This window comes from Cygnus atratus, chromosome 16 (genome assembly GCF_013377495.2).
Source record: "Cygnus atratus isolate AKBS03 ecotype Queensland, Australia chromosome 16, CAtr_DNAZoo_HiC_assembly, whole genome shotgun sequence".
Lineage (NCBI taxonomy): Eukaryota > Metazoa > Chordata > Aves > Anseriformes > Anatidae > Cygnus > Cygnus atratus.
Genome location: NC_066377.1, coordinates 14,294,411 through 14,317,666, shown reverse-complemented (window position 1 = coordinate 14,317,666; position 23,256 = coordinate 14,294,411). Strand labels below are relative to the sequence as shown.

Genomic DNA, 23,256 nt, shown 5'->3' with positions numbered 1-23,256 from the left:
GACCCAGCCAAAGGCTCATTTTAACCAAAAAAGAAAAAAGGCCGTTTGTCTCGGTATCTTATCATCTCTCTCAGCGTCAGCCCAAGCCTTGATGACTCCTTCCCCCAGCAGCAGGTTTCACTCTGGTGTTTGGGATCCCACCCAGCCACTCTTTCTCAGCCGCTCGTTTCCCTCCAAGAGTTTCGGAGGAGCTTTGCATACCTCCTGGAGGAGTTTCCCTGCCCGGGATGGCCTCTGCCAGACCCAGCAGGAGCCCGTGAAGAACCTGCTCCTGGGGAGGTGCCCAGGGGTGCGAGTGTCCCGGTGCCACGGGATGCTCAGCCCAGGTTCCACTTGCACGACAAAATCCGCATGGTGGTGGCCTCACCTCTGCGGGGCTATGGGCTGACCTCTGCTGGATAGCACCAGGGATGTGACCCCGCGGGTGGGGGTCTTCTCCTCCCCCTGCACCCCCTCACCCAGCGGCCGAGGCCCCAGGGCTCACACGGAGGGTGCGTTGAGGTGCTGGGTCCGCCACCTTTGCAGCGGGTGCTGGGGCGGCGCAGGGACCCAGCACCTTCTGCCACGGGGCTCCTGCGGGTGGGAGCACCCGCCCCGCACCTGCCGCCGCCGGGGGGGCGCCAGGGGCAGCCTGGGGGTCGTGCGAAGGGGCGAGGGGGGGGCTCTGCCCCATCCAGCCCCCTTTATGGGGCGGCCAGCGGGGGCTGCGCGGGGTCGGGGCGGCCCCCGGCGGGGCGAGGGGTGCGGGGGGATGGAGGGGGGGGGCTGCGATGGGACGGGGCGGGGGGCTCGGCTTTGTCTCCCCGCCCGCGGCGCCAGGGGTCGGGGGCTGGGGGAGGGCAGGGGGGAGGAGCGCGGCCCGCCCCCGCCGCCGCCCTACAAAAGGGGTCGGGCGGGCGGCGGAGCGGCGTGTGCCGCCGGGCAGGGCAGGGCGCAGCGGGCGGGGTCCCGGTCCCATCCCAATTCCCATCCCAATTCCCATCCCCGGTCCTTTTTCCCCTTTCCCGATCCTTTCCCCCCCCCTCCCCTTTCCCGGTCCCATCCCGCCCCGGGACCATGCGGCGGGCGCTGCGCCGCGGGGCTCTGCTCGCCTGCATCTCCCTGGGGACGCTGCTGGCCCTCGCTGATGCCAAGGGGGTTTTCTACCCCCCCGCCGCCCCCCTGCCCTACGGCGGCAGGTACAGCCTCTACACGGCCGGCTCCAGCCCGCAGCTCGGCCCCGGGAAGCCCGTGGGCAAGCACAAGTAAGCGACCCCATGCGCGGACCCTGCGGGCATCCCCGCACCGGGGAGTGGGGTCGGGGTTGGGGAGCGAGGGTCCGGCCGTGCCCCCGCTGGATATGGGGGTCCCGGAGCCAAGAGAGACCGGGCTCCGTGTGCGTGCGCTGTGGGGATGGGGGTGCTGCCGCCCTCCGCGGATGGGGCTGGGGGGGGGGGGGGGGGCTGAGGATGGGGGGGGGGGGGGGTCCGTGGGGCTGGCCGTGGGCACCTGTTCCTCGTGGGTACCGGGGGTGATGCGGGGAGGGCAGGACGCCGCCGCCCGGGGAGGTGCAGGCTGATTCGGCGCGGGGTCGTCCGCTTGCTCATCGAGCACGGAATTACTAGGGTTTAAATATGCTTTAAGTAACCTGGAAAGCTCAGGCGGCGGAGGAATGTGGGCTTTGCGTGTACAATGCACCCATTTTGCAACTGAATGGAAAAAGTGTTACTTTGGTGGCCCCCCCCCCCCCCGCTTGTTTGCCAGAGCAGGGGTTTTTATCGGGCTTCTCTGCAAAAGGGAGGACGTAGTGCTCCGAACAAGCTGAAATGAATAAAGTAACATTTGAAACAAACAATACTGGCAGTGCCAGTGAGAGCTTTCCAAAACCCGTAACATTTTCCAGCTGCTCACTCTTCAAGCATCAGGCTGGAGCAATAAAACTGCTAGCCACAGGTGGGTGAGAAGGAAAAGGACTTCTGTGGAGGAGAGGGAGCCAGAATCATCCTGCCCCAGGTAGTCACGGGCAGTGGCTAGCAGATCTGCCTCTGTTGGCTACTAGCTTCCTTAAAGAGGAGGCTTGCACCATTTATAAGTGGATCGTGGATTTATGGATAGACAGTGATCCTAAATTTCCACATGCACACATGATCTCCCTTCCCTCCAGCTAAGAAAAGTGACTGGCCCTGGCTCTCGGGTAGCCATGCGCACGGACAAATGACTCACTTCTGGAGCAGCACCGGTCCCTGCACATGCCTGGAGCTTGGCAGCCTCTTGCTGGGGCACAGCCACTTGCACCTGGGCAGGCTGGAAATGCTGCTGGGAATTGGGGTGCGAAGAAGCCCTCGGAGAGGGGCTGGGGAAGGGGTGCTGGTGCTCCTTGTGGGGGGAGCAGGGGCTGTGTGGGGCTGGGGGACAGTGGGGGCAGCCGGGGTATCCCCTTGTATCACCTGCCTGGGTGCTGAGGCCCTGCAGCTCGTTTCCCTGGGCAGCCCCAGGCTGCTCCCTGCACCACGGCGAAGCTGGAGGAGCCAGGCTGCTTCCTAGCCTGCGGCCAGGCAGAGCAGCCACCGCTGCAGCTCACGGGGATGAGCCAGGTCCTCCCGCCTTACCAAACACCTCCCTGCTCCGGCAGCTCGCTCTGGCCCATCTGCTCTGTCCTGCTGACCCTCCGTCCCCGAGCTGCGGTGCCTCTGCCCTCTTCTCCTCCCGCTCTGCCATCTGCTGCCTTGCTGCACGTCCCCGCTGTCCCTACCCCCATGGACCACCTGCTCCAGCCTCCAGCGGAACAGCCTTGGCCTCCGTCTGTCCCTGCAGCCTTCCTCCCGGCTGCCTCATCCTCAGCACCCGGCTGTGCCGCTTGCTCCAGGGAGGCAGGAGGGTGAGGCTCTGCTCCCTGCACCACCCATCCGAGGGACCGAAGAGGCTTCCAGCCTCCACCTGGCCTAGCTTCTGCCCCTGCCTCCATGTCCGCTGGCATCTCCTCCACCAGGACCCTCCTGCTGCCCCATCCCCTGTCTCGGGTGGGCGATGCCCCCTCCCCAGCCTGGCGGGGGGCTGCTGGTGGTGCTGGCCCTGGGGCAGGGGGTGATGCTGTCTTGCCGTGCTTCTCCCCCAGGAGCTACTGCGCCTACGTGGTGCAGCGCAATGTCACCTGCGTGCTGCAGGACGGCGCCGAGAGCTACGTCAAGGCCGAGTACCACAAGTGCAGCTGGGGACCCAAGTGCCCAGGGAAAGTGCTGTGAGTATGGGGAGGCACCTGGCAGCAAAAGGGGCTGAAGGGGGGTTAATTCTGCGGCGCTGGCAGGAGGCAAGGTGTGATTATTTAGGAGAGGGAGGGGGCTCGGCCTCTCGCCAGAAATAAATGGGGAATGTTTCTGTGGGAAGCGGGGGGGGAGCGCAGGGAAGCGTTTTGTCACAGAACTGCAATTTGGCAGGAAGGTGGCAGCGAGGGGCGAGCCTGAGGAAGGCTGAGGGCTTCCTGCCCCGGGGAAAATATCTGCAAACCTCTCTGCCACCTCGTAAATGCCGAAGGGAAACACCCCACTGTGCCGGGGCAGGGCAGACAGTGGGGCTTTGTGCATCGCCCCCCCGGCTGGGGATGCTCTCTGTGCAGAAATGCCGTGCTCCTGCATCCTCCCCGTGCCCACTGGAGCAGCAGTGCTGAGGAAAACAGGGCTGGAAGGGGCTCTCCTGGGAGCCTGGCAAGCAGCAGGGAAGGTGTCCTGGGCGCTGTGCTCAGCCTTGCTTCATGCTGCTGGTGGTGGCTGGGCATGGACACATCCTGCCTCTTCCTGCCCTGGTACTTGCAGGCAGGTTTCTGCACAGAAGGAAGGAAGGAGCACAGGAACTTGGCAGCTGGCAGCTTCTGTGAAGAGGAACAGCACAAGGAAGAGCTTGCTTTTTTTTTTTTTTTTTTTTCCAATGCTGTTTGAGACTCTCAAAGACACAGGACAAATTACTGATGTTGAGAAATGTGAAAGCAATGCAGAGACTGGAGGGTTTGGGCTTGCTCTCTCCTCCTGCCCTCCCTGCGAGCTGATTTCCCTGTGTTGTGCACAGAGGTGGCCACAGAGGTCGTTCCTGCCCTGGAGGCAGCGGTGCCTGGAGGCTGCAGCGTGGGCAGGGATGCTGAGAACCCAGCTGGGGGACACGGAGGGGTGGTGCTGGATGGTGCTCAGACCAGGGGCTGCCCCGTGCAAGTGTCTTGCTCTGTTCCTCACTGTCCTGGTCTGTGCAGCACGGATGTGTGTGCTGCCTCCTCTGAAACCTTCTGCTGAGGGCACTGGAGAAGACCAAGGACCATTGCATGCATTGTTTCAAAACAACAAACCCCAGTTTACGAGGGGCTGAAGAACCTGAGGCAGGAGCTTTCTGAAAGGCAATTTCAAAGCACTGGGATCTTGGAGGTGGCAAGGGCTGCGCTGTCTTCAGCCCCACAGGACTCAGCTGGTGGTGGGCACAGATGCTGCCGGGGTCCTGTCCTGGTCCTGTCCCAGCCCAGTGTGAGGGCTCTGGGCACCACCTGGGAAAGCCCTGAGAGCCCTCCCTGCTGACACATGGACCTCCTGCCGGAAGGGTTGCGGGGGTTTTGGAATCATTTGCATCACTTCACCCTGTGCTCCTCCAGGCCAGAAGTTGCCAAACCATGTAGCACCTGTCGGGCTGGAAACCAGAGCAACACACCCTGCTGCTTTTCCAAACTACCATCAGGAATACAATTTGTTTAACACCAATGCTAACACACAAAACCTCCCCAGCAAGCACAGTGAGACCTGGCACCTCGTGGACCGGTCCTGGGGAGGGTGGACAAGTGTGCTGGGGTGCCAGCTGCCGAGTTGCAGCCCCAGGTGGAGGGGTGCTGTGGGAGGAGGCGGGTTGTGCTCTGTGGGTGCAGAGCTTGGGTCTCAGCTGGGCTTCCCCACACCCAGTAAGACCCCGGCCCCGCTCTTTGGTAGTTCTCGAAGCTGAGGTTGCCTCTCTGAACTGTCTTCTCTCTTCCTCCCCTCTCCCGGAAAGGTACCGCACCTTCTTCAGACCCAAATACAAGATTGGCTACAAGACAGTGACCGAGCTGGCCTGGAGGTGCTGCCCAGGCTTCCTGGGAGAAGGGTGCCACGACAGCCCGACCGACCAGCCCGGCCTCCTGCCCCAGCATCCCAGCCCTAAAATGCCACCTGGGCAGAAGATGTTTCCGATCCCCAGAGTTCCTCCCCATCCAAAAAGCCACCCTGACCTGTTTGCAGGACCCAAGAAGAATCAATACGGTGAGACCTCGTGCCTGCTTCACGTTCCCAGGTTGTCGCCTCCTGGCCTTGGTCACAAACCTCCTGGTCCTTTCTGTTCCAGCACAGAGCATGAGTTTGGCACGCGAGCGGGTGGCCTGTTTTCTGCCCAGAAACCTGACCTTCGATTGCTTTGAGGCTCACCTGCTTTTCTTACCTGCTGTCTTTCAAAATATGTAGCTTGGAAATTGCCTTACCTCATTGCCTTAAAGCATTTCTCTATTAATTTGGGGGTTGATAGAGCGCGTCTCAAGATGAAGCTCCCCGGGCTTTTCTCATTGCCTGCTGTTGAACTTGAGATCAGGGGGCTTGACCTTACGCACTGAAAGAGAGCGGGTTTTCCCCATCTAATCGAGAAAAGATGCTGGGGGAAAGGAGAAAGGGTGGGGAGAGATCTGGCTGAAATGGCAATGAGAGGGAGGTGGGAGCTGATGCTAGTAAGGAAAAGGGCTCAAATGGAGAAGCAGCCAGGGGGGAGGCTAAAGGAGCTCTGGCACTGACTGTCACCTCTCTTTGTTCCCCTGGGCAGGCAGGAAGCTGCCTGGGCTCTTTGGGGACCGCCTGGAGCGGCTGGAGGAGGAGGTGAGGCGCCTGTCCCAGTCCTATGACAGCCTGCACACCATGGTGAGCAGCCTAGGGGACCGCCTGCGCCTGGCCATCCAGGACGACACCACCAAGATGATCGGCTCACTGATGAACAGCCCGGGCATGCCTGACTCCACGGTGGGCTTCGGCATCATCCCCGATGGCCTGGTGGACGCAGCGGACAAAGCCGACGTCGCCGCATTCCCTCCGGTGGGGGAGATCCTGACCAAGGTGACGGAGGTGAGCGACGTGCTGAAATCCAAGGCGGATTTGCTCCACGAGGTTCGCGGCATGGTCCTGGACCACGACGGGCAGATCAAGCACCTGCTGGAGTCGGCCCGGCCCTCGCCCCTCACCTCCATCGACCTGCTGGAGGAGTACGTGGACACGCGGCTGAGCACCCTGCGTGGAGAGCTGCTTGATGGCTTTGAGAAGAAGCTGGGCAAGATCCAGACCACGTGTGATTTCCGGATCCAAGAGGTGCGGCAGCAGTGCGAGGAGGAGAAAGCCGCCAACCTGCGGCTGCAGCAGACGCTGGACGGGAAGGAGCTGGAGATCAAGAAGGAGATCTCCCAGCTGGAGACCCAGATCCAAGGGCTGACGGTGGTGGAGAGCTGCTGCAGCAACCTCGACTACCTCACTGATCGCATGAACATCCTGGAGAAGGGCCTTCACAGCATCTCGGAGTCCCAGAAGAACCTGCATTCACAGCTGGACGGAGAAATCTCCACTGTCACCTTGGGGAACCTCTTTGAAGGGCGCTTTGAGGACCTGGAAGCCAGACTCAACGCCACAGAGAGGGAAACAGGGAGCTGTTGCTCCGGTATAGAGGACAGCATGAGAGGCACAGTGGTAGCAGAGGTGGATGGCATGAGGACTGCCTTTGAGGACAAAATGCAGACCCTGGAGGACAGGTTCATGACCATCGTGGGGGAGCTGAACAACGTCAGTGCTCCCGCGGGCATGGACGGAGCGGTGGTGCCCATGCTGGAGGGGGAGCTTGCTGGCATGAAGAAGCGCACGGACGAGAAGCTGGAGGTGCTGCAGAGTCGCCTCGTCACGCTGGAGAGCACCTGTTCCTCGGGCTGCACCTCCGCCTCCAGAGACGTGGAGACCTTCCGGACGGAGATCGAGGACTGCCAGAACAGGAACCAGGACCTGCTCCTCCGGATGGACAGCAACTACGACCTCCTGCGCAAGCTGAATGCCACCATCCTGGAGATCCAGCGGCGAATCGAGGAGGAGGCGGCGGGGGCTCTGCAAGGAGAGATCACCTTGCTGAAGATCAACCTGAACACCGTGAGCAAGTCCCTGACGGGGCTCAAGGACTCCGTCTCGCAGTACTCGGACACCATGACGCACATCAACTCCTCGCTGGATGAGCACGAGCGCAAGATCGAGGACGAGGTCCACTCCATCCAGGAGAAAGTCAACGACCAAGGCTCGCAGCTCTTCTTCAGCAACCGGCGAGTCCTGAACCTCAAGGGAGACCTGGAGCGACTCAAAGCCCGGATCGTCAGCGACCTGAGCTCCTGCAGGAGCGTGGCCCAGGACCTGCAGCAGGAGGTGGCACACTTTGACGAGCGGGTGGCGCGGGTGGAGAGGGTCTGCGGCAGGCTGGGCGCTGTCACAGGAAGCCTGGACGGCATCAGGGACGGACTGGAGAAACACACGGGCAGCCTGTGGGACTACATGGACCGTATGAACGGGACCCTGGCTGCCCACTCTCAGGAAATAACGGGGCTGAAGGACAACCTGCTTGACTGCCAAGCCAAGGTCTCAGAGCTGGCGGAGCAGGTCGGCCACCTGGAAGAGCAGGCGAAGAGGAAGCAGCATTAGCTGCGCTGAAGCGCGCTACTTGCTCCACTAACTTATATCACACGGACTCCAAGGTGACAACAGGTCTTTGGATATTTTTTTTTAATGAAAAGATAAATTAAAAGCTGCTACGAACCCTTCTTTGCCACCCTCCTCCTCCTCCTCCTCCATTTTTTTTTTTGTGTGCTCGCCTCTGCAGCTCGCAGCTGTGCCAGCCCTGCTGGAGCAGGGAACTGCCTCGGGGCTGGGGGTGTTGCTTTGGCTCTGGGGCTGATGACCCCAGAAGGACGATTCAGGAGGAAGCTGGAGGCGGGGACGTTTTTTAAATTTTATTTTTGTGGATTTATCGCTTCTTGAAGAATAAAACCCTGTAGTTGTCAGTTGAGGAATAGAGTTTCTCTGAACTAAAGACCACCTGCATCTTAATCCAGGGATTGAACAGAGCCAGGGCTCCTTGCAGGGAACAAAACTCACCACAGGAACTGTGGATTTCAAAGAAAACACGTACTCACACAGCCCCTGGGGAGCTGCACTCCCCTCTTCAAGATGGCAGCCCTCCTTGCATAAGGTAAATCCATTTATACTGCTCCCTTTTTCATGCAAACGCACACGCCTTACAGAGCACGTGAGGCTATGCATTAGGAAAACGTGTATATGGTATGTGTGTATATATATATATATATCTTTGAACAATCCACTGTCCCAGTGCTCATCGGAGTGCAGAGCTTGCTCTCGCTGCCTCCCTTTCCCTTGCTGTACTTTGAGGAGCCACATGGAGCAGCTGTCAACTGTCCCAGCAGCATTTGCACGAACCCACGCGGCCCCTGGGGGCTGCTGTGGTTTGCAGTCCCCATTCACTTTGTTTACTTTGCTTGCTGGTTACACCTGGGACTGATGTGAAGGGTTATGGAAAACTTGTGTCTTTCCCAAAGATGTGTGTGCGTGTAGGTCTCAGAAGAGACGAAGCCAGGCATGGAGCAGTCGCCTGGCTTCCAGCTCTGGTTCCCTCCTGTTTTACTGCTTAAACTGTGAACATGGTTTCCCCCATCTCATCCCAGGGCAGGTGAGGTGCAGCTGCTCCGTGACATGAGCATGAGGACTCACCTGCTCTGCCTGGGTTTCCCCATCCAGGATCCTGCTTCCTCTTTGCAGTCCTCTGAGTCCCGTGGGATGCTGAGGATCCAGGAACCTGTGCCACCATCAAGCACCCAGGAGGAGGATGGCAGGGCATCTTGAGACGTCCTCTCCTGAGCTCAGCCCTGGGGAAAGGTTGAGCTGTGCTCCAGGCTCTGAGCAGGGCTGGAGGCAGTATGAAAAACCAAAGCAATTTACCCAACTTCGCTCAGGCTTCCCACAAAGACTGGAAAAGGTCGCTGTGCTCCTGAGCAACGCCAGCCTTGTCCCATGGAGCAGGTGCCTGTACTGTGTGGCTGTCTCACCAAAATCTGCCTTTCCCAGGGAGGCCAGCACAGGCATCCTCCCCTGCTCAGCCATCAGGGGCTTTGTTACCAGAAAGGATGAAGAGAAAATTAAAGAGCCTCCACCTGGCCAGTTCTGGCACCCTTATAGCAGAGGGATATGTTTTCCTACCAGCTCAGCACTGCAGCTGATGGGCACTTCCACACCAGCTTCCACCCTGTGCCAGGATGGGCCACGGAAGTGGTGAGCACCATGCCCACCCTGTGGCTGGGCTGATTGGGACCATACCGAAGCTGGTGAGACACTTCTCCAACTGAGGAGCAACCTCCAGCTGCTTTTGGGCATCCCCAAAAACCTGCTCTTAAACAGGAGACTGATTTCTTCCCCCAGCACAGGGAAGGGATCTCAAGCCAGCCCTGTGTGATGGTCCAGGGGAACCCTCACCATACAAGCACATCCTGCCCAAGCCACCCTCCCCCTCCTCACACACCAGGGACAAAAAGGGCTGGAGCAACCAAAGAGAAAACTGAACCCAGCACCAGGCTCACCCCCTTCCAGGGGAGCTGGGCAGCCAGGGTTTGGGTAAAAAGCAGCTGAAGAGGAACAGGCTCCTGCAGCACAGAGGGAGCCAGGACTAGTGATAACAAAACTAGGACAAGGAAGAAGTCTGACCTTCCAGAACATGGTGCTATGTTTGGACTATTCCTGATTAGTCACTTGAAGATACAGTTTTTATTTCAGTTCTCAGCTAACCCTGTTTAAAAGCGAAAGGAACTTTGTATGAAATAGGGCATTTTTTATTTTGCTTGCAGAGAGGGAAGGAGATAATGCCCACCTGCTTGCTCTTGCGCTGGGCAGCTTTCCACAGCAGTTGGTAACTGCTGCTGGTAAGAGGCTGTGTTTTTTTTAAACCTTGTACATTTGTTCAGAGTTAAAAGCTGAAAGACTGTTTGTACTGGAAGAGAAAAAAATAAAACTTCTCGCTGAGGTTTCCAGTATCAAAATGACTTCTGTGGCTTCGGGGAAAAAAGTATAACACCAGCACTCTGTTAAGTTAAAACACTGAGGCTATTTAGAGAGGAAGAGAGGGCAGGCAGCCTAGCAGGAAACGATTTACACTTGCACACAGTGGTCAAGGAAGAAGCTAGATGCCAGAGCAGAGGAAGGAGCCCAGCTGTGCTCCTGTCTGCCTTGAATTTCATGTAGGCCCTCCCGCAGGATAATTCCAGCCAGGATCATGAACAGACACCAAGCCTGGCTCCCACTCCTATGCATAGGGCTACAGTGATCAAGAGGCAGCCTGGATTAAGGGACTTTTATTAATTATTAGTATTAGTGAAAAAGCACTCAAAAATGACAGCTTCCATCCACCTTTACAAGTGAAGCCACACAACAGCTTCACTCCACCAGCTACTAAGCTGCAGGTAGCAGTAGTCATGCCGGAGACTCAGCAGTAAGTGACCCAGCTCCACCTTTAAGATAGAGCCAGGTTTTAAAACCTGTGTCTTAATGTTCATTATCTTTATAGGAAGTTCAGTTTAGTAAATGGAGTTTCTGGTGGTCAAAGCTCCCTTTGTCCCACCCCTTCTGCACCTTGAGAAGGGATGGTCCTTGTGCACATGCACGACATGACCTGATAATAGGAGTCCAAAACCTGATATTACAAGAGTCCTTCGCAGCAAACAAGGAGACATCTGTAACACTCAGTCCTGGCCTGGGAATCACAGGTGAGAGGGTCAGGAGAAGGCCTCCGAGTCCACAGCAGGCAGGGGAGGCCTCCAGTAGGCGAAGTGGCTGTACTCGGGGCACGCCAGAGCGATGCTCCCCCTCTGCCCCAGGGGGGGGAAGATCAGCTCCACCACCTCTGACAGCCGCTCGTACCTACAGGGTCATGGAAAAAATTGCAGCAATAATGGGCAAAACAGCACAGCTTGAAGCAATCTTATAAAAAGCGGCCTCGCAACTAGGCCATTAAGGCTGCCGAGTTCACCCTAGTGTTACAGGGCACCCTAGTTGTGTGCTCAGCCACACAGCTGTGCCCCAACACACCACTGCACAGGGCTCAGAGCCGCTCCTGCTCTAAACCGGGGCGGGTAGGAAAGGAAACCAGTTCCCACAAGATAGGGCCCAGAGGAGAGAGGAACAAGCAGGCCACTTACGTTGACTTGTGGTTCCGCACGAGCCCCTGGACCAGCTCTCCCTTCGGGTTGACCACAAATATGCGGCTCTCGGGCAGGCCCACTTGCCTGTACGCATAGACATCCTGCCAAGGGAGGGCAGCAAGGTGTGAGCGCTGCAGCAAGGCGCCACCACCAGCCCAGCCGGAGTCCCCGGACACCCACTCACAGTGGCTCTGTTCCCAAAGGCCGCGTAGAAGGGCAGCTTCGTGGCAAACAGGTTTTGGATGTCTGTCAGGCAGGCAATCTTGAACACCTCTGGCTTCTTCTCAATCACCTCCCTGGAGCACAATGCATGTGCACAGAGGAGAGGTCAGAGTGGCACCCGCAGGGCAGGACTGCGCGCAGCCAGACCCTTTGGGGGCTCAAAGAAGAGACTGGAAAGGCAGAAGGGATTTTGTGCATTGCAAGAGCCTCACCACAACGCTCGGGGAGGACAGGCAGTTCCCCTGCTGCCTCCCATGAGCAACACCCTGCACCAAGGAGGCAGGAAGCACTTTAAGGCTGCAGCAGCCCCCCGTGTTGAGATAGGTGTATGGGGGGGGGGGGGGAATGCCACCCCCAGGGGTGCAGCATGAGGAAGGAGGAGAGGACAGGTACCTGTGGAAAGCAGAGAAGAGGCTGCTGGGGGCAAGCAGGATGGGGCCTTTGGGGAGGGCACAGCCCTGCTCGTTGACCCATTTGAGGTAGCCTTTGGTGATGTGCGCCATGCCGATGGCCCTGGCTGAGCAGTAGAGGAACTTGTAGCCATTCCTAGAGAGAGCACAGGGAAACCCTCTGAGCTGTGCCCTGGGCACAGCACCCTCCTACCCCAAAGGATGGAGGGGGAGACTGAATACCTGGCCTGAGCCCACATCCTGCTCACCCCTTCAGCACCCAAGGTGCCTTCACAACTCCCTCACCCAGAGGAGATGCAGGCTGAGACTGACCACCAGGGCAGGGGGAGCCATGTGCCCCCTGCCCAGCAGCAGGGCCGCCAGCTGCAAGGTGCCTCTGCTGCCTGGTGCCCCACAGCTGTCTCCTGCCCTGCACAGAGCTCAGCCACATTGGACCAGGCCAGTAGATGACAGCACCTTCACTGCATCCCCCCCCAGGCTCAACAAGGCGTGTGGGGAGCTGGTCACAGCCCCCTGCCAAGCCACCAGCTCAGGCAGGGATGGCACTGAGCTCTTGCAGGAGGGGAGATGGTAAGAGACAGCTGAGAGGTGGAGATGAGCCATCTGCAGGCTCACACTGCCTCTTAGTGGCCAGAGGCCAGGTGGCAGAGACAGAGCTGGGACCTGCTGCCAGCCTCGGCTGGGTGCACCAGGGCAGCATTGCACCCCTGGGAAGGTCTGGTCCCTTGGGGGACAGGGCAAGCAACAGCTGGGTGCCTGTAAAGGCAACCAGCACCCATCCAAGGGGCTGGAAGTGCTAGGCACAGCCTTGTGCCGCTGTTGTACAGAGACCCAGAGGCACAGGGCTGTGTGCATGGCCTCCCAGCTACGGTTTTGTCAGGTTTCCTCATCCCCATGGTTGCACCATCAGCTGCATCTCACTGGCAGAGACTCCACCACTATGCATTCTCAGTGCCTGGGGATCCCTACTTCAGACACTCACAGCACCCTCTAATACATCTTTGCTCTCATGGATTGCAACAAGAGAAGAGGACAGACACACTTGGACCACGCCACAGTGCTGGTAACAGGGCAGGAGCTCAAGTGTCTGCAGTGAAAGCCTCCCTGTCATCTTCCTCCATCAGCCATACTGGCTCCCACTTGGTCTCTCCGTCAGCCTCCCACTTCCTTCTGGGGTCTCCTGGTTGATCTGATACTTACAGGTGGATTTTGTGGAAGAGCTTGGCTATCCCCTGATGAGTCCAGTCTTTCCCCAGATGCGGTAGGATGTGGCCAAGAGCATCCGACCTAAAAGAAAAGGAGACCAGGTTAGGCTGATCCAGCCTGGTGGGACCCAGAAGGCAATGGGGTTTGGGGTCCCTCCTGGCTGCTTGTGCAAACCTTGGAAGGACACCTTCCCCTAACACGGCACTGGGGAGGGAGAAGGGCCCTTTACTTGGTGATGGTGCCATCGATGTCAGAGATCACCACCTTGTCATCCCAGTTCCACAGGTAGATAGTGGCCTCACAGCGGCACGTGCCCTGGTACTGAGTTGTCACACTGAACGCCACCTCATTGGGGCCGTCCTGCAGGTTCAGCCTCCCCTGCAGCAAAGTGGAAACAAGCACGATACACCAGCACTGGGACATGCCAGACCAAGGCTTTCCACAGGCCAGGACTAACACCTGAGCAGCCCAGAGACCCCCAGCCCCTACACAGGGGCCACCCAGGGCAAAGTATTCAGATGCCCTAGAGAACCTTAAGGTCAGGAGTAGAGAAAACCCCACTCAGAGGTTGTCTCCTCCCAACACACAAGCAGACAATGAAGGAGGAGAGTACATACAATTTGTTCCGATGACAGCCTCAGGGATTTCTTGTAGGTTGGCAGAGATTTCTGTGCAGAGGTAGCTGTTGCTAGTGCATCCCCTGGGTGCAGGGGCTCCTCGTCACTGGAGGACCCCTCCTCCTCCTGCCTACACAAGAAAGGGAAGAGCACAGTACCTTCATTCTGCAGCTCACAGCTTTCGCTATTTCGCTATGAGCATGAGAGGAGAACTGGAGGGGACCCAGGACAACCCACCCACCTGGCCACGGAGGAGCTTGGCTGGACAGAGGGTCAGCCAGAGCCTTAAAAGAGCTTTCTGTCCTCATATACGAGGCAGATTTGGGAACAACTGGTCATTTAGAAGAGAAAAGCCCACAGACTCCTGAAGGTAGCCTGGGTGCTCCAGCTCAAGCCTCCTAGCAGGAAAGAGAGGCACTCACCTCTGCTGAGCAGACTTGGGCTGCAGTGTCCCCACATTAGCCTTCCCTGGCCTTGACTGCTGCTGTGGGTGGAAAGGGGCATCGTTAACACCTTGGTGTCACAGGCAGGGCTGCTTCACTGCCACTTGGAGCGGTGACACCAAAGCAGCAGTGGCAATGCATTCCCCTGCCCTCAAGGGGATGTTGTCCCATGGAAGAGGGGCTGCAACCTGGTGGCAGAGAAGGGCAGGGAGACCAAGCACACGTGGTGCCTGGCCTGCGGCATGAGGGGCACGTGGCAAGAGGCTTCACCACTGCCAGGTCTGTGCTACTGCATTACCAGGCGTTGTTCTGGCATTACGAGACCTGAAAGGACAGCAGCCTTCCCAGGTCACTGCCATAAGGTCCCTCTGGCTGCTCTCATGCTCAGCCTCAGACCATCCTCCCCAAGACCCTGCTGCTCTCCTCCCCACCAGAACAGCCCCTATTCCCCGGGGGCATGCTGTCACAGCCAGCACTGCAAACACCTCCTCTGCTGGGAACTCTCGCCTCCTCCAGGAGAACCACCACCTGCTGCCTCTCTTAGGCATCTTCTCCTTCACCAGTCGGTCAATGGTGTGCTGTGAGTGTGGCAGAACACAGCAGGAAATCAGTCACTTGCAACCCCAGCCAGCTCTACAGAGTCCTAGAACAGACTTATGCAGCCCCAACCCTCCCAGACTGCTAGGAGGCCCAGCTCTGGCCAGCCCTTGCACAGACAGACATCAGAACAGGTAATTTTTGGTAAGGAAACCTCAGCTCTCCAGACTTCAGTGGTACCCATGCATCTAAAAGCCACCTGTAGGTACCTCTGGGGAAAGGAGAGAGGCTCAGCTCTGCTCCAGCCTGGCAGCTTGGCCTCTTGCAGCCCCTCTGTGCATTTGAGCCCTGCTGAGAAGGGGAAGCAGTAGATGTGTCATGCCACTGACCTCAGGAATGTTCCTCTGGAAAGCCTGCAGGGACAAGACCATGGGAGCAGCCACTGCCCAGTTGTAATACCTAGAAGAAACAAGAGGGATGGGAATATCACCACTTCTTGGAGCTGCGAGGGCTGTTTCCAGGTCACCATTCTGCAGCACGGTCAGAAAGCTCTCACCCACTGTCTAGGATGGAGTCACAGTCCTACAGGGCGTTCCTGTAGGGACAAAGTTAGAAGAGCTGGCCACTCACTTCTTGTTGATCAGGATCACCAGGTTGGGGTCATCGAGGAGCCCTGGATTCTCAGCAAACTCCTGGTAGGAGATGATGTGCTCCATGAACTTCTCTGGAAGGACAGAGGCTGTCATACCACTGGCATACACTATGGGTTTCAGGACAGCAGACTCCCTTCCCCTCACACCTACCACGAGAAATCTGCCTGCTGCCCCCAAGGCCTCCACACAGTGACAGGGCAATTGCAGGCATCACATCAGAGCCAGATTCCATGGGGCTTTCAGCAGGTACATCTGACGGCAGCTGGACACAGAAAGGGATGCTGGGGTCTGCAACAGGCTTTGAAGGTTGCTCCACCTCACTGTCAGCAAGAGAAGGAACAGCAGCAACATCAGGCAATAGCTTTAGACATGCCCCTGGTGTAAGGGCTCAAGGAGGTCTGAGCTTGCTCACTGGGGCCCCCCCATACCTCCTGGGGAAATAGAGAGCCACCTGCTCCTCATCCAGGTTAGAGAGGTCTTCAAGGTAAAGATCACTGGGACCCACGTGAGGGCTTCTTTTGATGGATCCTCAATGCACAGAGGGAAAGGAAACAGATACAGAGATGGCTTGGAAAGTAATTCGACTAATTCATCAAGAAAGCTAACAGCATTTCCCCTCACTCTACATCCTACAGATTTTATGACTATCAACATACAAAGAAAGCTTTTCAAGTAGGTAAAGAAATGTATTCTGTCTTAAATCAACAGCAGCAGAAGTACATCAAGATACTTCCACTGACATGAGATCACTCATAAGAAGGACACAGTAAAGTCCTGCCTATGTTATGCTACAACAGCCTGAAGGTGACATTTGAAATTAACACCATACAAGATAACAGAATCACAGAATCATCTGGGTTGGAAGAGACCTCCAAGATCATAACACTGATCTTCCTCTTTGTATAAGAAGGAATCCAAAATATCACTTCAGAGATTTTTTTTTTTCTGAATTTATGCTGGCTGGAGGAGTCAGGCTGGTTAGGACAGGTAACAAAGCCCTTAATACAGCACCAAGGGAGACATACATGCTTCGTTCTGGGTAATTTTCTACCTGACCTGGCATGCTTAGGATGAAGATGCAGGCCAGGAGCTGCCAGACAATTCAAGTTCAGGGACAGTCTACATTGCTGAGAAGCCTAAGCCTGCACAAATGCAGACATCTGAGGATGGACTTCAGGAAACTAGGCAAGAAAGTCTAGGGTCACTAAAGGTAGGAAATCAGAAAATGTCTTCTCAAAGCAAAGGAGCTGGTGGCACATGGAGCAAAGCAAACATGTCACACCTCAAATATCCAGGACAGTCAAGGGGTTACGCTGAACCAAGAACCCAGCCCCTCTCCAAGTCCAGCTCTGTCCATGGGCTCAGACACCGCTCCCAGCAGCACCAGTCATCTGCTCACCTTGTCTCTGCTGGGGCTCACAGCTCTCCAAGCCCACCTGGCTCAGGACAGCAGCTCCCTCAGAGGACTCCACATCTGGCTGAGCTCTCAGCACAACCCTCTCACCTCCCTTCTGCTCCTCTTGTGGGGCAGAGGTGGCACCTGATGAGCTCTCTGCCCCCATGGCACTGGGGTTATCCATCAGTCCAGGAGGGCCGATGCCTTCCTTAGGCATGAGTGTTGGCTCATCAGCCAGCACTGCAGAGGAACAAGGTGGGTCCTGAGGTCCTGCTGGGCATGAACCTCCTCCCAGACCTTCAGAGATAGCAAGAAAATGGGTTCTCTCATCCACTGGCACTGGTGTCACAGAGACAGTGGTTGTTGCAGTCTTTGTGGACTTGGCTGGTTCAACCCATTCTGATTTATTCACCTCAAAAAGAGAAGAACAGGTCTGAGGATGGGAAGTTTCTCAAAGCATCAGGGAGAAGAGGGCCAGCCCTCTGAGGCTGCCTGGCCCCAGCCTCCTCCACTTACCCCAGGAGCTTCAGACCCCCTCCCACTGTCCACTGGAGGGGCGCCAGAGCACTCACCCGAGGGAGCCGTCCCCAGGCCCACTGCATATGGGATTCAGCCCCTAGGGCAAAACTCTCCTGTGGCCCAATCTCCAGCTCGGAGTCACTTCTGGGAGAAGACAGATGGCTCGGGGCTGGGCTACAAGAAGAGAAGGCAATATTGGGCCTGCTCCACCTTATATAGCCCCATGCTTTCCTGTCACCTGCAAGGATATTTAGGGCCAAAAGCCCCGTAAGGCTGGTTTCCCAGAGAGTCAGTTCTGCCCCATAAAACTACTATTTGCCAGGACTGGTGGGAAGTTGAGGTCCAAGAAAGCAAAGTGCTTCAGCCCTGAGCTTTTCCACAGCCACACCTTATCAGCCAGGAAGGCTGCTGCCTTCTCCTGACACCTCCAGGCCCTTTCTGCTGACCACCTGCCCCAGCCATGAGGCACACCTCTCTGCTCCCACCAAAGGGGTGCAGACCACCTTGGACCCATCCATTACCTGTCCATGGAGGCTAGCTCCCCATCAGAGTAAGGGTGGACCTCCTGCGCCTGCAGTGACCCGGTTTCTTCTTCGGGGAGATCAGTGAAGGAAAAATACACTGAATCACTGGAAAGAAAGCAGGAGTATATAGTTACACTACTCTCAAGAGCCAGCTTCCTCTGCTGGAAAGCTGGCAACACCCAAATTTGCCATTTCCAGGACTGCTGGACACCCCCAGGGGGCCTACAGGCCTGGCCCCAGCAGCTCACTCGGGGGCTGGCAGCTTGAGCAGCTCCTCCACAGACACCTCGCCCCTGGCATCCTCGCAGCCTCCCGGAGCGGGGCCCGTCACCTCCTTCCTCTTGGGCTTCCTCCTGTATCGCCTCCTCCTGCGCAGGGCCACCTCAGCGCTCGGGGCCTCCTGGCCATGAGAGGGTTGAGTGGCACTCTCTGGGCTCTCCTCCATGGGGATGGGAGACGTGCAGAGGCAGGATGGGTTGCTCCTCTGGAACAGGGATGGGCAGAGGCCATCAGCTCCCTCCTCTCCAGGCTGGCAGCCCATGGCTCTTGTCTATCCAAGATGTTCCACAATCACAGCACCACTGAGCTCTGCCCCTGGGGGTAGTTGTGTCTAGGCCTACAGGGAAGGTTTTGTGCATCCAACATGCAAATAAAAACAGAGCTATGCAGCCACAAGTTAAAGACATCCTTAATAAGGACAAGCGGATGCAGGCAGGAGATGGCACCACAAGACTAGAATTATGAAGGGTGTAGATGGGATTTGTTTCTAGTGCCTTCTCCCTGCTCTCAAAACCAGCCCAAGCCAGCAGCAGCCACAAGTCATCCTGGTAGGGAGTTGGCTGAGATTTCCAGAAGCCACAACTGATCTCACCCTGCTCACCAGTGGAGCAGCCTGCCACAACATCTGGCTCACTTCCATCCTGTCACAAGATCCCTCAAGAGCCCAAGCTCAAGATACCTGCCAGGCTGGCCAGGAGCCATGCCCGGGGAGGAAGGCCTGTCTGGGATGGGGACATTTGGTCTAACGCTCACTCAGGGTGCTTCACGCTGGTAAGATCCCTTGAGCAGGAACCTTTCTGGGCACACAGAACAGGGACTAATACAGCCACCCCAGGGAAGGGCAGCAGTCCAAGCCTAGTCCTTCCACCTAAACCCTTGTGACCACCTGGAAGTGAGGGGATGCACAGCAGCAGCTCCTCTTCATCACCGACCTCATTCTCCTCAGACTCCTGGACAAAGAAGGCCTCGCCATTGTCACCCAGCTTCATGTGCAGGTCCACAGGCTCCCCATTGATTTCGATGTCAACCTAGCAAAGGGCAGAAGGTGTCTGTCCACCTGAACGTGCTCACCCATCAGGGCACAGCAAGGCACTTCCCCAGGGAGGTGACGGGTTGGGGATTCAGGGGGCTGACAGCCACCTGGCCTTTGGGACCAGGAACCTCTCCCCATTTTCCTAGGGAGCACTGCCCCTTTTGAAAGGGGCTAGGTTCCATTCAGGGGCATCCCCTCCAGAAAATAGCAAGAATGCCTTTAGACAAGGCTACCCTTCCTCAAACAAGGTTCTTCCATAACCCAAGGGGGGGGGACACTGAGGGCACTACTCAGATCCTGGATCTAGAGATACCAGAAAGAAACCACAGTCCTTCCCCATACACACAAGAAGCTGTGACAGGGGAAAAGACCCAGCTCTCTGAACACCAGAGGAGGGAACCCAAGGGCACCAGCGTGCATCCTGCCAGGGCCAGCACCACTTACCACCTTCTCCTTGGAGTGCAGCACACCCAGCTTCCCGAAGCGCACATGGAAAGGGGAGCACTGGAAGGAGTTATCAGGCTGCCTCACCACGATCACATCGATGCAGCCCGTCAGGGTGGCAGGGTTCAGCCCCCGGTACAGCTCCTTCACAGTGACGAAGACAGTCTCAGCAAGCTGCCCCACGTAGTTCATTGTCTGGGACTGCAAGGCAGAGACAGGAACAGGCTCAGGTGGGAGGAAAGGGCTCTGGCAGCTAGGTGTGAGTTTGCTCTAGGAGAGCTGATCCGTAGCTGCAAGCACAGCCCCATCAAGGGGACAGGTCCCTATCAAGGGGACAGGTCAGCATCCAGGGAAACCAAGGCAAAAATACAAAGGGCCTTGATGGAGGCCAGCCAGGGACTGAGCACCAGAGAACAGGGCAGAAGCTGAGCATTAACCATTGCATCCAGCGTGGAGGAGAGATTTCCTTGCCATTAGGACACCACCACGTTTGTCACTTGCAAGAGCAAACACTACTTTGAGGCAACACCTTGCCACCAAGCTGTTACCATACAAATTTGCTTGGAGGGAGTCCTCCTGCCCTGGGCTGGCCTTAGAAGCTCAGGGCAGAGAGGTGAGAAGTGCAAGGAGCTGCTACATACACCACATGCTCACTTCTATCAAAACCACATTCCTCACTCAGAAGTATACATTCAAGTCTCACCAAAACAGGCAGACAAAGCCCCCGCTAAGACCAGAGCTCCCCAGTCCTCACACCTTGCCACTGCTGCCATTGCCCAGCTTCCCAGGGAGCCTCTTCCCAGGGGCTGTGCTGCCTGGAGCCGCAGGCTTGCGGAGAACACCCAGACAGCTCTGCAACACTATTTTCACAGGCTCTGAGGTTGCATGGCTTCTGTTTTTTGTTAGAAAAAACACATGGAAGGAAGATTTTGCCTGCTGCATGGTCATCATCTCATCTGCTCATACCCAGAGCAGAAGCGAACCCCCCTCTGCCATACTCAAGCAGGCATGTGGAAGAGATGCATGTCTGCAAAGCTGGAGTTTGCATGGTCCATGCTAGCGATCACAGAACAGCACACGTACAGCAGGCTTTTGCACCCCACCTCACCCCGAGGAGAGGAGGGCGCACAGGACAGCCACCCCAGAAGGACCACAGAGAACCAAAGGAGACCTCTTGCTTCACCAGCAGGGCCAGCCCACAGCACAGCACCCACAAGGGCTCTCAGCACAGCCCCCAGAGCACACCCAGCAAGTGCTGGCTCCTCACCCAGAGGGATGAGCCCTCTGTCCCCGCAGACACCCAGCCTCTCTGATCTGCCCTGCAGCAGCTCAGCCCTGTCCTGTTCCCAGACATCCCTGCAGGAGGGGACTAAATGACTCCTCCCCTGACTGCTAGGAATAAACCAAAGCCCAGAGGCCCCCCAGGGCAGCAGGAAAGCACTGGCTGGCTCCAGAAGCATCAGTGCCTCCGTCAGCTCTGCTCCCAGCCCAGGTCACGGGGCCAGCCCTGATGGCACTGAGCTGCTGGGCCCAGCTTTCCCAGGGCAGGCAGCCCTCCCTGCTGCATCACAGCACACAGCAGGGATCAGGAGAGAGCTCTTTGTGGCAGCAGAGGGGATTTCTGGGGAGAAGGAGCCTCTGTTCGGCCACAGCGCTCCCAGGGGATGCACGTTGAGACAGACCTGAAGGATGCACAGGGAAACGCTCAGGCAGATAAACACATACAGCCCATGGGGGCTGGGATGGGAAAGAGCCCCTGCGAACAGGCCCACGCTGTGAAGCATCGCATGCCATGGCCACATCCCCTTTGCAGAGCCAGCATCTCCTCCACAGGGCTTTGTGCCCCTCCACAGGGCAGGGCAGCACTCATCTAGGGCCAGATTAGGGTTCTGTGCCCAACAAAGGTGGGCAAACAGAGCCTGGGAGCTGGGGGGGGGTCTTGGTGGTAAAGGGCACTTCGGTCTCTCCAGGTGAATTTCCACGGGGGCCTGCCATCGGTGCACGGCTGTCCCCTGCCCAGCTCTCTGCCCACACACTGCTGGGACCTGCACAGAGTCAGAGCTCGGAGCAGTGGGAAGAGGATGGCTTCGGGGCTGTTTTCAGCTTGCTGAAGTTAACACTCGGGGGGCTTCACCCAGAAGAGTAGCAGGCAGAGAAGAGAGGCTGGAACTTCTCACAGCCCTCTGCCCAGCAATAGATGGAACAGGTCCACCACAAAGATAGAGAAAGTTATGATGTGGAAAGAGATAACAGGTGGACAAGGCAGGAGAAAGGGTTTTGGGGACACCAAGCCACAGACAACAAGTAAACCCTATGGTAGGAGGGGGCTCCCCCACTCCCAAAAAGAGCAGGGCCACAGCCCCTCACCGTACAGCTCCTGCAGAGGGGACAGCCCCCCCAGGGGGTGACACTGCCACAGCCCACCCCCCCGGCTGAGGGCCCCCAGAGCACCCCAGGCCCCTCACCACCTGGCTCTGCTCCGAGCAGCAGCCCCCCTGTCCCTGCCTGTCCCCAGCACCAGGCAGGTGGCACAGGGACAGCTGTCCCACAGCTGACGCACCCCTTAAGGAGCAGCACCTTCCCCCTGCTCCCCATCCATCACGCAGCTACAAGCTACCAGAACCTTCCCCTTACCTTACCAGGCACCTCAGCACCCTCTCAACTTCGGGGCAAACCGATCAGAACCCCCCCGAGCTGCTCTGCACCACCTGTAGCACCCAGCTCCGCTGCTCCACAGCTCCTCCTCTCCCCTCCACTTCCTTCCTCTCACCTGAGCCAGGGGAGGGCCCCAGCTCCCAAACAGCACCCAGCCCCTGCCACAGGCCTCCTGCTGAGCCTATGAGGGCTCCCGGGAGGCTTTGAGGGTGGATCTGGAGACGGGGAGCAGCTGTGTGTCCTTGCAGCTGGCTGGTTTCCTCCGGCTGCCTTTCACTGGCGGAGACCTGTTCCTCCATCCTTCCCCAGCCAGCATCCCGCAAGGCTGCTGCGGCCTGACCCCAGGGCTGGCGTTTCCCAGGATTGTCCTTATTTCGTTTTCTGGACCGGATCTCCGAGTGTTTAACTCCTTGGGGAATGAACTGGATGAAGCCCCAGCTCTCAAGACCCTGGCAAAGACTGAGTGAGCCCTTTGGAAAAGGCACACAGAGGCTGCGTGTGCAGTGCTTGGAAAAAATATATGAGAAAATATAAAAAATATATAAGAACAACTGGGCTGTGGGCTAGGAGGAAGGTGGGCTGCTAGTGGGGAGGAATAAACCTTCACTAGATTCTAGTGTGGGGGAGATTTAGAGGGAGTACATTTAGCTGTTCCCAGTAAACTGGGAGAGTGGATTTTGGCGAGATGTTTCCCTGCAAAACCTAGGACTGACATCAGGCCAAAAGCTTCCAAGGGAAGACTGCCTGACCTAGGGTTGTATGCCCCAAGCCAGAGCCATCCTGAGCCCAGCCTCCTGCTCCTGCAGGGCTCAGCCCCTCCTGCAAGGGCTCTTGGATGCCTTGAGTCTGGTGAGATGCAAACACGTGCTTGGTCCGCTTATTTCAAGCTCCCTATCCTGCCCTGCTCTTTGCAAAAAGAGCAGAAGGGGGGGATTTTTCCAAGCTCTTTAAGTCTTGCTAAACAAATCCCCCCCCCCCCCCCCTCGGAGAAGTTAAAGGAGCTTCGAGGGCTGAGGACGTGCTCCAGGTAACAGAGGCGATGGAAACGTGCAGCAGGCTGTTAGCTCTCAGCT

The 23,256-nt window shown here is 57.5% G+C and overlaps 2 protein-coding genes across 2 annotated transcripts; one reads left to right on the top strand and one right to left on the bottom strand.

Annotated features, from left to right (window-relative positions):
• The first annotated feature begins 1,056 nt into the window (after window positions 1–1,056).
• Window positions 1,057–7,685, top strand: EMILIN3 (elastin microfibril interfacer 3). The gene is made up of 4 exons (XM_035548462.1): window positions 1,057–1,244; window positions 3,095–3,217; window positions 4,996–5,243; window positions 5,791–7,685. Exons 1-4 carry the CDS (start codon window positions 1,057–1,059, stop codon window positions 7,683–7,685), a joined length of 2,454 nt encoding a protein of 817 aa, XP_035404355.1.
• A 2,879-nt stretch (window positions 7,686–10,564) lies between these two features.
• LPIN3 (lipin 3) lies at window positions 10,565–19,720 on the bottom strand. The gene is made up of 19 exons (XM_050714086.1): window positions 19,529–19,720; window positions 18,984–19,079; window positions 18,021–18,256; window positions 17,770–17,877; window positions 17,302–17,422; window positions 16,733–17,141; window positions 15,762–15,861; window positions 15,484–15,653; window positions 15,311–15,404; window positions 15,070–15,139; window positions 14,629–14,721; window positions 14,123–14,184; window positions 13,701–13,830; window positions 13,313–13,461; window positions 13,078–13,164; window positions 11,861–12,013; window positions 11,430–11,541; window positions 11,243–11,346; window positions 10,565–10,964 (listed from the first exon to the last, which is right to left on the bottom strand). The coding sequence occupies exons 1-19, from the start codon at window positions 19,718–19,720 to the stop codon at window positions 10,820–10,822; spliced, it is 2,631 nt and encodes an 876-aa protein (XP_050570043.1). The 3' UTR covers window positions 10,565–10,819.
• Between the last annotated feature and the right edge of the window lie 3,536 nt (window positions 19,721–23,256).

Coding starts and splice junctions, on each gene's coding strand:
- EMILIN3 (XM_035548462.1), top strand. CDS start 1,057: ATGCGGCGGGCGCTGCGCCGCGGGGCTCTGCTCGCCTGCATCTCCCTG. Junction 1,245..3,094: donor AAGCCCGTGGGCAAGCACAA/GTAAGCGACCCC, acceptor CTTCTCCCCCAG/GAGCTACTGCGCCTACGTGG. Junction 5,244..5,790: donor ACCCAAGAAGAATCAATACG/GTGAGACCTCGT, acceptor TCCCCTGGGCAG/GCAGGAAGCTGCCTGGGCTC.
- LPIN3 (XM_050714086.1), bottom strand. CDS start 19,720: ATGAACTACGTGGGGCAGCTTGCTGAGACTGTCTTCGTCACTGTGAAG. Junction 12,014..13,077: donor CTCTTCCACAAAATCCACCT/GTAAGTATCAGA, acceptor TGCTCTCTCTAG/GAATGGCTACAAGTTCCTCT. Junction 10,965..11,242: donor GTGCGGAACCACAAGTCAAC/GTAAGTGGCCTG, acceptor ATGACCCTGTAG/GTACGAGCGGCTGTCAGAGG.